The sequence below is a fragment of the Lacerta agilis genome, chromosome 6 (assembly GCF_009819535.1).
Source record: "Lacerta agilis isolate rLacAgi1 chromosome 6, rLacAgi1.pri, whole genome shotgun sequence".
NCBI classification, from domain to species: Eukaryota; Metazoa; Chordata; class Lepidosauria; order Squamata; family Lacertidae; genus Lacerta; species Lacerta agilis.
In genome coordinates, this window is record NC_046317.1 from 32,377,753 (window position 1) to 32,391,895 (window position 14,143).

Here is a 14,143-nt window from a genome sequence, read left to right on the forward strand (position 1 = left end):
AGTGCCTGTACTTTCAGAAGTCATGTTAAACAGGAAACTGCAGTGCATTGCAGCACATCTTCTGAACCTGCCTGCCAACTTACTCCTGCAAATAAATAAATAAATAAATAAATAAATACCCTCCAATTATTAGAAACATAAGAGCCCTTGTGTGCTCTTTTGCACCATCATTGCCATAGTCTTAATTATTGCTCAGTTTTATGAGAATGGCAAACACATATCCTTTGATTTAAGGTGCTGTGAATGGTGAGTAGGCATACTATAAATGCTATATATTTATTCAAATGTGGAAAATGTGTTACTGAATTTATATTAAAATAAATGCACTGATCAACATCATTCCTATTCTGTGGGCTGAGAAATGAAAAAGTGTTGTTTTCTTTATTAAATAATTTCAAGGGGACATGGAGATGTGTGGCTGGATAATGGAGGAAAATAGGCTTTGAATCGTCTGCAGCAGCTTATTGATTCTTGAATGATTTCAGGACGAGCATATTCCTTTTTGGAGAGAACTGTTTTAGGGCCTAAAACTTCGAAAGCAAACAGAAAATGGTAGTTGGATGAAGATGTATCCTGCAGTTAGTTTTCATATGTGAGCTGGGTTTTTAAAAATAGAAATGGCACCTATGGTAAAATGGTAGGTGGGGGAGAAAGTTATCCTTTACTACCTCAAAAATAAACATATGAATCATTCATTATATGAAATTCGTCAATATCTTTCTAATTAGAATTCTTTAGTTAGGGTGTGTGGTTTATTCATATTGTGTAATGAGTGCATCTTGGAAATCTTTTTCTTTATCTAATTATTACACTGATATCCCACCTTTCCTCTAAGAAGCTTAGCTTACATAGGTGCCTTCTTTTCCATTTCATCCTCACAGCAACCCTATAAAGTAGGTTTGGTTGAGGGATGATGAGTGGCACAAGGTCAGCCAGTGAACTTCGTGGCTGAGCAGGGATTGGAGCTTGGGTCTCCGTCGTCCTAGTCCAGCACTCTAACCACTACACCCCACTATGCTGTTCAAACTCACTAGCATTCATTTTTTTAATATTCCATTTATATCTTGCCTTTCTTCCACTATGGAACCCAAGATGGTGTACATGTACTTTCCAGGTAGTCACCCATCCGAGCCCTGGCCAGAACCAGACCTACTTAGCTTCAGTAAGGTGGAGCTCTCATGTGCCTTCAAACTATATCATGGGGTACAGTAGCTTATTTCTTTCCGTTGATAATCAGTAGTAATGTTGGACTATTGCGGAAAGCACTTAATGCCAGCTTCCAATGTTTCTAAGAATTGTTTGGGCACATTAAAAATCCTCCTACTAATATACCTTAAAGAATCTGAACATGATTCACTTGCTGTTGTCCCACTAGACATATAAAAACCATAGAGACACTGATCAGTCTTCTTGACGAATCCCCTCTTTAATACAGCTTTTCTTCTTTGGGAATACTGTAGTTGGTATCATAAAAGATTATAGCCTCTTTACATGACAAGCAGAAGGATGGGTGTGATTATGGAAGAAAGAGAGTGATGAGGAGTCATAAGTTCACACATCTACAATAACATTATATCAACGGAAATGTAGCCTGGAAAAATGAATTTGTATTTATAAGTTGAGTCCTGCTTAGGTAGTATTTTGCAGAATGCATAAATTATATTTTAAACAGAAATTATAAAATAAATTATGGGAGAGAGAACGGTCATAGCTTGTGCTTCCTGGTATTCATTGGGAAATGTATTTCCCTAAACATGGATTTAATTAAAAAAATCTTAGAACATTTTTTTCTAACTGTTGCAAGTAAATGAACATAGTGAATTGTGGTGCTTACTGTATTCCAGTGATGGCCAAACTTGGCCCTCCAGCTGTTTTGGGACTACAATTCCCATCATGGTCCTGGTAGCTAGGGATGATGGGAGTTGTAGTTCCAAAACAGCTGGAGGGCCAAGTTTGGCCATCACCGCTGTATTCACTCAACTGCACCTTTTGGGGCAAATTACGTCATTAGATTTGATGGCTCCAGCAAATACAGTGTTACATCAGGTTAAGAACTTAATTCATTCTGGAGGTCCGTTCTTAACCTGAAGCACCACTTTAGCTATTGGGGCCTCCAGCTGCCACTGTACCGCCAGAGCATGATTTCTGTTCTTATCCTGAAGCAAAGTTCTTAACCTGAAGTGTTATTAACCTGAAGTGTTCTTAACCTGAAGTGTTATGAAGGTATCTGAAGAAGTGTGCATGCACACGAAAGTTCATACCAAGAACAAACTTAGTTGGTCTCTAAGGTGCTACTGGAAGGATTTTTATTATTATTATTATTATTATTATTATTATTTGTTATTTCTGTGTTAGCGTAGTCTGTAAACTGAAGCGTGTCTGTAACCTGAGGTACCACTGTACTTTTTTGGTTTCAAGATTTTGAGAATTGAGGAGTGCATTAGATTTGATGGCGCATTAGATTCACATAAATACAGCAATTTGTTTAAGTCACTTATGTGGAAAGACCATAGCCTAGTGGTAGAATAGACAGTGGTGAGCTGGATTGACCAATGCTATGGCTTTATCTAAGCAGCATTTGACAGCAGGGTGGGTTTGCGCTGTTCACCTGACATCATTCTGGGATGGTGAGGCAGAAGGGTGAAGTGGCAGTGGATACAACATGACTATGTGAAGTGTTTTTTTGATTATTAGTACTATTTCAATTTTAATTATTTTGGGATGATACTGCCCGCTTGAGCAACAGGGAAATGAAATGTAACACGGATCAACATGTTTTGCATGGCTTTGTGACGAGTGCAACTTTCAATAACAGATATTTATGTTTCCTTGTAGTTGCCCCAACAATTCAGGAAATAAAATCGAGTGGAGTGACGCTTGGAGGGAGTGGATTCATAAGATGCGAAAGTGCGGGTGTTCCTTCCCCAGCTTTTGAATGGTTCAGAGGCGAAAGGAAGTAAGTTTGACTGTCAAACCTGCTTTCATTCTTACATGAGCTCTAGGGTCTGTATATTACGTGGGCAATGAATCAGAATTTGGCTCCTCACAGGAAGCAGTCAGTCACTTGCCTGTATTGCTTGTATCATCCAGTTATGCCACCACAAATATCATAGATGTCTGGTATACAGTGGAGCGTTGCCCCCAAACCAATTCCGTGCTGTAATGCAGGTAAAGGAGCCCACAGAGGTTGGTTATCTTAGACTCTGTTAGGATTACCGAGAGGAAGATTGTAAAGCAACTTGCATACTTGGACGTTCTACATAAATAGAATATTTATGATCAACACAGCATCTGGTTAAGCACAACTATATTCTTCTTGCAAATTAGGCATCATGAACGAAACAACACAAAAGCTTGAATCTAAAATATTATTTCCATTAAAACCCATGAAACAAGCAAAATGTACATTTCAAATAGCCTAATAAAGACAACAACTGTTATAATGGTCTAATATATTATAATATCATTAATGTATTCAAATATGAGCCTAAATATAGATATTTCTCAGGGCTGAAGCTGATTCGTGCTGTTCTCCAGCTTGGTCTTTCCCATTGTCTCTGAAGGACAAGTTAAATCTTGTAGTGCTGTAATTCCTCTGTGTAAATAACACACGCACATGCACAGAACATAAATGCTGCTTGCTTATGTTTTTCCTCTCTGCAAAGTGGCTGGTGTGTGTGTGTGTGTGTGCTGGTGGGGGGAGGAGATAATCTGAAATTCCAAAAATAAAGGATGAAATTTTAGAAAGGGGATTTTGGCTTTCTATGCATTTTCTTCCTCATGTGTTCCATATAGAAAACATACACTTTTAAATTAGAGGTTGATCTGAATTTAAAGCAAGTATAATTAGTAATTTTATATTGGGATATGTTCCTCTGGGTACAGTGGGGATGCAGGAGAAGGCAGGTTTAAATATTCGCTGTGAGTACCTCGTGACCTTGAGGTGACCAAAAAGTATGCATTGAAACAGACTCGGCAAACTTAAATTTGGATTATACCACCAGACTGCAGGTGGCTGGAGGAGGTTCATATATGAATTCCATGTCTTTAGAAAGCTCATTGAATGTAAAAAAAGAAAAAAAAGAAGTAGCATGTCAGGGAGAAAGCTTAAGTAAACCATAGTCTCATTAATACGGTGTAGATCAATTCTATGATAAGGAGTAAATCAGCCTTAAATTTCCTGTGATAATTCCAATGATATTGGATATTTCTAGTGCTTCTATGTTAATTAGCCCTTAGAAGCAATTCGCCCTTAATCAGTAGCATTTTCAAACAAGGCAGCCTTGTATCGGGAAGCTTTTAATGTTTGACGTTTTATTATGTTTTTGTTTTGGAGCCCCCCCCCCCCAAGTGGCTAGAGAAGCCCAGCCAGTTGGGCAGCAGTAATAATAATAATAATAATAATTAAGGCTACTGTTTTAAAAGCTGTTTTTATCGCTATTTTAATGAATACTTCTACTATTTTATGTAAACAGCTTAGAGATTTTTTTGAATAAGCAGTATATAAAACTTTTCACGAAATAAAAAGTAATATAATGGATCCCAATCAAGTAGCATCAGTATTCAATATTCACAATTATGTTTGTCTCATCATTACTAATTGCTTGCTATTAAGTACTTCTGAATGCTTAATTTACACTTCAGCATTCGTGAATGAATCATCTTGATATTAATTGATTTTAGAGTTCGGTAACTTGTTAATATATTTGTTTTTTCTTAGTTTGCTGCTGTACCACAGTAGTGAAAAGCAACTGAGAGTTTCCATCCCTTTTGTCAAAATGAATTAAACAGCTTCAAACACTTGAAAATTACGCAAGTGAAGTTGAATTCTCAAAGTAAATCACTTAGAAAAAGTAGATTAAACAAAGGTGAGGTTTCTAGAGATAATTATTCAAACCTATAATTCCTAAATGTTCATGTTTGCTCGATGCAGCAATAACTCATGCTTCAGGCTTTTGAAAAGGACTAAACAAAATAAGAAATAAAAAAATCCTTCCAGTAGCACCTTAGAGACCAACTAAGTTTGTTCTTGATATGAGCTTTCATGTGCATGCACACTTCTTTAGATACACTGAAACAGAAGTCACCAGACCCTTATATATATTTTTTTTCAATTGCAGTCGTTAACAGTCAACAGGTTTTCCACACCCATCAGCCAATCACCCATTCCCACCACCCTTCTGAGTAATACCCCTCCTCACTTTCTCACTATATATAAGGGTCTGGTGACTTCTGTTTCAGTGTATCTGAAGAACTGTGCATGCACACGAAAGCTCATACCAAGAACAAACTTACAGTAGTTGGTCTCTAAGGTGCTACTGGAATGATTTTTTTATTTTATATTTTGTTTTGACTATGGCAGACCAACATGGCTACCTACCTGTAACTTGAAAAGGACTATTTGTTTCCTACTAGTGTGTTGTCTACTGCTTTGAGATGACTAAACTAAATGCTATTTTATATGCAGGGATGTGCACTGATTAAATAAAAAACAGAAGCATTAATGTAATGTAAAATATTAAATCATCAATATGCAGCTATACTATTAATAATGATAGATATGTATTTTGAGGCTGAATGCTGGGGAGGGAATTGTACCTCTCTCCCAGATTTATGATGTGCTGCCTCAATATATCAAAATTAAATGGTAACTTGTTGATATAAGCAAGAGTTCTGCTTTCAGGTTGAAATACTGTATAAGCAATTCCCCGAGTAATCAAGCATAGCTAAGTATTTTCACATTTAACTATGCCTATCCAACTTCTGAATGTGGTTATATATGTCCTGAAAATAAATGAGTCCAAGAGAAAAATATTTTTCAAATTATCCACAGTGTTTACCAGTTGCTCCTTCATCTATTTCTGGAAATTCCTATGCCAAGAAGTGCCAACCTTCAGTCATATGAAGACTCTAAAGGTCACTTTTCTGACTGATGGAGTCTTTCTGAATTTGGCTTTAAAAAGAGCTGAGTGAAAATGGCCACCCAAAATTCTTCACGCTGCTCAACAAGTGGCAAAATTGACACAACAGCTTGTTGAGAGGAGGGCCCAAAGACAGGTGTAGTTTCATTAGCAGTGGCATAGCTTCTTTCTTCCCCCACCCAAATATTTTGTGGCCACTGAAAGCAGCATACCAGAACTTTTCTATTGGCCATCCAGCCACCGTTTTGCATCTCCCACAATGCTTTGGATGTAGTGTAATTTCAGGGCACCGTGAGGGGAATTGGTAGAGTACTCAGACTTTTTTTTTAAAAAAAAAATGGCAGTCTTTTTCAAGTCTAAAAAATAAATTTTCATCAAAAAAAATCTCTTCAGATCTTTCTTTCTTTCTTTCTTTCTTTCTTTCTTTCTTTCTTTCTGAGAAATAGGGATCACTGAGTTGATAGAGTTCACCCTTCTTCTAATAAGTCCAGGGTGGAACTAATAAAGGTGTAAAGGAAATCTTCTCGATCAATCCAAGATGGAGCAGCATGTCTGTTACACGAAGCTTTCTCCTTTGCTGGAAACCTCTTCCACCTCAGTATGCAGACCCAAACTTTGGACACTCGTGCCATGCATTGATCTGTTGAATGGAAGATTGGCCTCTCTGTTCCGGTCCACAGCTTTCTGTACACAAAATTTTCTGCAGCAATGGGGGCACATTTCTAGAGAGCTACTTGCCTGCTAAACTTATTTGTATTTCCAGTCCAATACAAGCAATCTTCCGCAAGGATAGGAAAGGGGGGGGGAGAGAGGGAGAGAGAGAGACGGGAAATAAGCACAGTCACTAAAGCAGAAAGTTACATTAAAGAAAATACTGCTTCCCTTTTGCGTAGCAAGTGATAGGAAGGACCAACTTTGATTCTTTATCATTTTAAGGAAGCGAATCTGCAAAATTTCCCTATAGTAAAACAGAAAGTGGGAAGTTAGCTTTCTATGGATAATATATGTGCTCTTGATGAAAAGTGAGAGTACACTCTCTTTAGAATTCAATACTACATTCACTTTGCTTGAATGAAAAAAAAAACTCCACTGTGAGACTTACCTTTAAATAAACACACATAAGGCTGAGGTCTAGTCGCAATACATACCATATACTGCTGTGCAGGGATTAATATACTAATGGTGGGATTAAAATGTACCTGGCTGCTTCCTGACCTTTTTAAATGGGCTTTTGCTTTTCATAAGCTGCTCATTTAGTGTGAAAAATTGAGCGATTCCTAGAACTAAGGAAAAGCCATTATGATGTGCAAAAAACGATTATGATGTATAGTCGATGACCAAAAAAAAAGATGGTGGATCATTTGCATTTACCAGGTCTCTTTTTAAGAAGTAATGGTGTTAAACTGGGTGTGTATTTCAAGGTTGTTTGATGGGTGCACACCAATTGATTCATATGGCTGTCGGTAGGAGGAATAAAAAGAAATGGGAGGAAAGCGTTTACAAGAGCAGTGATGGAGAGAGAACTTAGCACCAATACTGGCAATAGTGCTGGTGTAGGGGTCAAGCCAAATGTCTGGAATCAGTGCAGCCTAAAGAAGAGTTTGGATCTGATATCCTGCTTTATCACTACCCAAAGGAGTCCCAAAGTGGCTAACATTCTCCCTTCCCTTCCTCCCCCACCACAAACACTCTGTGAGGTGAGTGAGGCTGAGAGACATCAAAGAAGTGTGACTAGCCCAAGGTCATCCAGCAGCTGCATGTGGAGGAGCAGAGACGCGAACCCGGTTCACCAGATTACGAGTCTACCACTCTTAACCACTACACCACACTGGCTCTCCAAGTAATGTGCAAACACATGCTGTTCTTTGGAGAGGAGGGCAACATTTTGCATATGCAGAAGTAGCATTTGGGCTCGTGCAAGTACTGTTGATGTGTGTAAAATGGGACAAAGTTTAACTAAACCAAGCAGCTAATAGGAGACTATTGCAGGGGTGGGTGTTGAGCGCATCATAAACAAATCAACAAATAAATCTAAAAGTGTTCAGTGGACATATGGGTTCGGTTCCCAAAGCTGCCATAGACTTGCATGGCTCTTATAATGGTTCTTAGGGTTACTGATCATATGCAAAGAGCCCTGTGCAGTAAAGTTGCACCCATGTAGGCTGTATGCAGACATTTAGCTGATGCAGCTATACAATCCCAGTCTTCCTTCACACACACATCCATTGCAACAAGGGCTTCTGAGAGTTCTTAATTTCCAAATTGTCGATGAACTGGAACAATTTTTTAGTTGTAAGATTATTGGTATCAGTCCTGCTTTGCTTTGTAATACAAGTTCACCTTTGATCTGATCTGTCTCCTTTCGGTGCCAGTATTCCCTACTCCCTTTGTAATGCCCAAGGAAAGCAAGAAGAGCCTTTCCTTACTCAGAGCTCTTGGACCTAAGTCATTTGCCAGCTTTTCTCTTGCTTGCCCACGAAATGTTCCCTGATCTGAGCATCTCTTTCCTGACTATTTACCTATGGCATTTTCCCCATACAACCTTCACTACTCACAACTGGGCTTGCCCCCTGTCAATTGGTAGGGAAAGGAAAGGTACTTTTAATCTATTGTTCAGCAAAAATGGAAAGCCCTTTGCTGTGGCAAACACCATCATATACCCAATATGGCATCACTGCCATTCCTTGTCCATGTTATCTCATTCACTCCTCAATCCCAATCAGGTAAAAACTATTGTTTTCCATCCACATGAGAGAAAAATGCAAAATATATTTGCCTATGCCTTCTAATTGAATACTTCCTTGTTCCTCCCTTCTAGACTGATCAATGGACAACATGGGATTACTATTAAAAGCTATAGTTCAAGATCATTTTTAAATTTCAACAATGTGACGGGGGAGCATTTTGGAAACTACACATGTGTCGCTGCCAACAAACTAGGCACAACCAATGCCAGTCTGCTTCTTAACCGTAAGTCAAAAAAGATGGTGGAAAGTATTCTTGCTTAGCCTTTTTCTTTTACCCTCTCTACCCTGAAGAGGTCCACCTGCTTCATGATCTCTTGAAACGTATTGTTGACTCCCACACATTTCTCTGAAATAATTTCACATGCATTTCATTTGGTGGTAGGTCTGGGTTGAAGTGACCCAGGATACAAATCTGTTTCGTGATTATTTGGCTTCGTTTGGTTCAAGCAGAGTGAAAGAACATTGTACCTGGGCTGACCTGGGCAGGAGGAATCTGAGTCTTAGGGCTGGATCATACATGGCCTGGTAGGTGAGTTGTGCTTTTGCTGAGTATGGCCAAGACAAGTGCCACCATGTTTCATGAAAAAGACTTACTCTGGAGTTCACCATTCATGCCAACAAGTAGTGAATTTTGTAGGCAAAGTCCGGCCAGTTTCATGAAGTGCTTTGCAAAGCACAAGTTCAGGGCACATGAAAAAGCAAATGAAAGTTTTAATACTTTGAGTGGGCCTCAATGTCTGCCATCAGTTCCTACTTAAGATTAATTCATTTCCAGAAAGACTGTTGTTTGATGCAGGTCCTAATGTTCTTTCATGTGTGTTCCGTTTCTGACACCTGTCGCATGTATGGGATGTAACCCAAGGTATGAGAGCAAGTTTCTGGCTTGTACATCATTCTCTAATGTAGGACGTTGAATATGAACTTACTGGGGTTCCTAAGCAAATAGGTTGTGATAGTTTGCAGCCGTCTCATGCGCTCAGGTGAACAATTGTGACATATACAATTAAGAAGCGAGTCCAATATACTAATGGGATTGCCACAAGGTTTTGCCTACAGGAATGAACTATTTATTTGGGTATGTGTGTTCTGGGAGCTGTAGGAGTTTGCCATATCATATGCCGTGCATAATTCTTTTAGAATTCAATTAGCTGACAATGAGCAATTCGCTGACATATTTTATCGAGTGTTACAATAAATAGAATCTGACAAAAAATATTGCTCACTATTTTTTTATAAAAAAAATAGACTTTGATTTCTTAATTAAAATGTTCATGAATAAATAAAGAGCTGGTGATACATTAGGAAGATACAAGAAATAATTGAGTGTTTGGAATGGAGTAATTAGAAAAGCTGCCAATACTGACTGAGGATACGGAGCCCCTGTTGGCCAGCTATCTTCATTCCCCTGCAGGGTTGCAATTGGTGTATGAAGACACAGTGATTTTATCATGGTTCTGTAACAAAGCCTTACTATAGCATTGGAGCAACTGATTCTATAAATGTAGAAGACAACACACCTCCGCTTTTGCAAAATCCCCACTATTGCAGAATCCTTGCTAATTAACTTTATATTTGTGTCCCTTGAAAAGGATTTGGATATGTATGAAAGACTTCTAGTGATTGCATTTTTTTTCACCTTTAGGTGCTAAAGTAGTGGAGGTAATGTGATACCAGGGCTGCTTACAGTGTTTAACAACTTTCATGATAAAAAAAAATGTAAATGATCAAGATTGATTTATAAGTCGTATGTTTAGGAATGCCAACTTGTTTGTATGTTTGACTTGAAAATTAGACTCGGGCGCAAGGAGCATGGCCAGGATTTTTGTTGGAGGGGGCATGCCTTTTGTTGCAGGGGGGCAGAACCTCAGTTTGCTATGTATTTTTATTGATTTAGTTTGCAGCCCCCTGTCCCCTTGGCTACACCCATGCTCAGATACAAGTTGCTTTGAACTTACAATTCATTTCATAGCAGTCACTCATGGGTGCATTGCTCAGAGTGGGCAGAGTAACAGGAAAAGCGTGCTTCAGTTGCCAACCATTTTGACCCATGGTGACATTTGCAAACCCCCATGGTGACATTTGCAAACCAGAGAAACTGTCATGGTCACCACACATAGAAGTAACTAAGCACACACCACAACCTTTTCTCTTGGCTATAATAGAGTGCTTCTTTCAAGCCTGGTATCATTGGGAGGCACTATGGTCACCAGGAAAAGCTTCTATGGGCAACTGTCCACTAACAGGTGCCATGTTGGGGACCCCTGATCTATACTGTAGTACCAGTTTGTTCAGGGGCACCATAATGCCCCTTCATAAAGGAACATATTTGTTTTGGAAGATGTTCAGAAAGACTTCTGAGAAATACTCATACTTGTGTTTGCTTAAATAGCAATGTACAGTCCTACAGACTGCTATGCTAAAAACATTGTGTGGTCTTATAACATTAAGTATTTGTCACAGATAAGAATAATGATGAATTAGAAGTCAAGAGTTGGTGTTATTGCTGTAATGACGCACACTTTTGTCTTATTGGTCACACAACCCTTTTGCAACTTACCTTGAATTGTTTGTTGATCACTTGTTTCTCTATGGAACTGAGAGAAAAACAAAACAACTTTGCTATTGTTCATATACCCACACACAAAATTGTGAGAAAGGTGAATCAAGAGCCCTTGTTTAGCTAACCAACTTCTGATGCAAGAGATTTAGTTGAAGTATGGTTTTGTTGTTCAGTCATTCAGTCGTGTCCGACTCTTTGTGACCCCATGGACCAGAGCACGCCAGGCACGCCTATCCTTCACTGCCTCCCGTAGTTTGGCCAAACTCATGTTAGTAGCTTTGAGAACACTGTCCAACCATCTCATCCTCTGTCGTCCCCTTCTCTTTGTGCCCTCCATCTTTCCCAACATCAGGGTCTTTTCCAGGGAGTCTTCTCTTCTCATGAGGTGGCCAAAGTACTGGAGCCTCAACTTCAGAATCTGTCCTTCTAGTGAGCACTTAGGGCCGATTTCCTTGAGAATGGATAGGTTTGATCTTCTTGCAGTCTGAAGTATGGTTAGTTCAGGATAAGTAACCAAGTGAATATATTAAAACAAAACCAGTCTTTACTTATCTATAGGAGTACCTAAACATAGTAGAGAATGGAGGGATTTGATTGTGTTCACATTTAAAGGTGAACCTACCTAGTTTCACTTTCTGAAGCAATACACAAACTGAAATAAAACTACTCTTTAAAATTCTCACTTCTCCGAATTTTGCAATGCAGGTCTCCAGCCAAGTAATGTGCACACATACTAGGGTAAAGTGTAAGTATGAATGCACATATTAGTGAAAATAACATTCAAAAGTGCATTATATTAAGTTGTCTCCAAGTGGTGCACAGGGCACCCAATATAATAATTCTGAAAATGAGTTAAACCTATAAAATACGAATGTAATTTAAAAGTTTGCTTAATTTAAAAAAAAAAGTATTCAGTAAGCAGCATAAATTCAACAGTGGGCCTTTCTGATGTCAACTAGAAGGGAATTCCATAAAATTGGGCCCACAGTTCTTAACACACAGCTCCTTGTGAATATGAGCTCTCTGTCTGAGCCATAAGAAACCACTAACCATGACTTACCTGAAAGCCTCAGTGATTGGACTGGTGAATGAGGACTTTTTATTTTTTAAAAAATAAATAAATCAGAAACAGATATGTAAATGTGGAGAACTGAATTTAAGATTGGAAAATTAGAGAAACTGAAATTGACAGATTCACCCATCCCTATTAAATAGTTAACATGATCCTGCCTGGTCCTGTAATAATCACCCTGGGATAAGGGGTATGTAAAAGTACACAGATCTTTGTTAATAAATACTACTTCATATTTTTAAAGGTTTTACTCCCCTGCAAAAGAGGCTTTTTCTTCCCCATTTCTTCCCCAGGCTTTGATATTCCCTTATTATTATTGCAGGGTGGTCAAGGGTGCTGTGTGTGCTTTCCTTTACAGTAAACACTCTAGCACTCTGCAGGCTCTCTAGCTGCCTCCACTTCCTGATATGAAAAAACCCAGTGGAAGGGGTTATCTCATGATGTCCTCCCCTGGGATTTAACTAAAGTGAAAGCACCTGGGAAGGCTGCAGACTACAGACCACTGGTGAGATGACCTGCAGAATGAACATTCCACAAACATTCCTCAGCCACCTCATAAATAAGGTAAGCACAACAACAACAACAACCCCTGCACCTCACCCATGATAATTTCACCAAACTTGTCTTTCCCCTTTGATAATTTTCAAATGCAGTTTCCTTTCTCATTCATTGTTGGAGAGAGGTTAACAAAAATATGAGAGACAATTTTCAGCACAGCAGTAGTACTGTATAAGAAGTTGATAAATGAGGGAGGTGATCATAACAATTGTTGTTTCAAAGAAGTTATAGTGCTGTGGTGTAGAAATGCCATTGGGGTGGGTGGATGGAACTCAAGTCTAGGTACTCAGTAATGTAATTGTTTGAAGCTAAACAGGTGTGTCCCTGATTGTTTCCTAAATGATAGATCACCACATGTATGCTATGCAGATAATACTACGAATGGAATTGCTGAAGCTAGCACAAATGAGATTTTTTTTTTAAGGCGATAGGGATCTAGATGGCAGAATAGATGCTGTGAAATCCTTCTTCAACCTTTCCAGCTAATCAGTGCCTTGTGAATTTTGTGACCACATTACCAAGAGCACTGGGGCACAACTTGTGGCTGAATAAACAACCTAACATCAGTAGACATGAAAAACAAAGCATCTCCCAATATCCAGGATAAAACAGCAAGTCACAGAACTTTAATTATTTGTGATTAATCTTCTAGTCTATCCCAACAATATTATTTCTGAAGTATATATTATTAATATTTTGCTTCCAATACATACTGGAAGCTTTATGAGATAACACTGTCACCGTGTGGGTGTGTATACTCGGTAGTCCCATCCTGCCATCTAGGGGCCCACCTTAAGCATTTTGCATTATTTACTTGGCAGGTTTTGCACAGAGCTTCAAAAGAGGAAAAATGAAGTCTTTGCTATAAGTAAAAGCATGCATTTTATGATTCATTAAACCCATTCTCCCAAAGGAACAAGCAGTCTTACCATATGTACCCGAGATGAAAGGCCCCGTTTGCAGAGGAGCTAAGACACAGAGACAATGAAAGAAGGAGTTAAGCCGTATTTAAATATGCAAACCCTGCTTCTGAATTAGTACAGTGTTAAGTTGAAACAAACAAACAAAATTCCTACTCCTTGAAAACAAATCTGGAGACTGCCAGAAAACAGGGACTAACTCTGCCTTGCATAATTTTTACTTACTTTCAAACCACAGAAGCAAGGGAGCAATATTGCTGCTAAATATTCCTAAACAAAGCTGCAAATTCTGTGTGGAAAGAGCAAGTGAAATACTTGCATATCTTAAAATGTGTGTATTAAGAAACCTTGTGCACCCAAGGAAG

The 14,143-nt window shown here is 38.7% G+C and overlaps 1 protein-coding gene across 2 annotated transcripts in view; it reads left to right on the forward strand.

Moving 5' to 3' along the window:
• NEGR1 (neuronal growth regulator 1) overlaps nt 1-14,143 on the forward strand; it is a 434,548-nt gene that overhangs the window by 336,340 nt on the left and 84,065 nt on the right. For both annotated transcript variants that reach the window (XM_033151809.1, XM_033151810.1), the window contains exons 5-6: nt 2,836-2,956; nt 8,740-8,891. In XM_033151809.1, the coding sequence (XP_033007700.1) occupies nt 2,836-2,956; nt 8,740-8,891 (273 nt within the window). The remainder of the gene's footprint in view (nt 1-2,835; nt 2,957-8,739; nt 8,892-14,143) is intronic.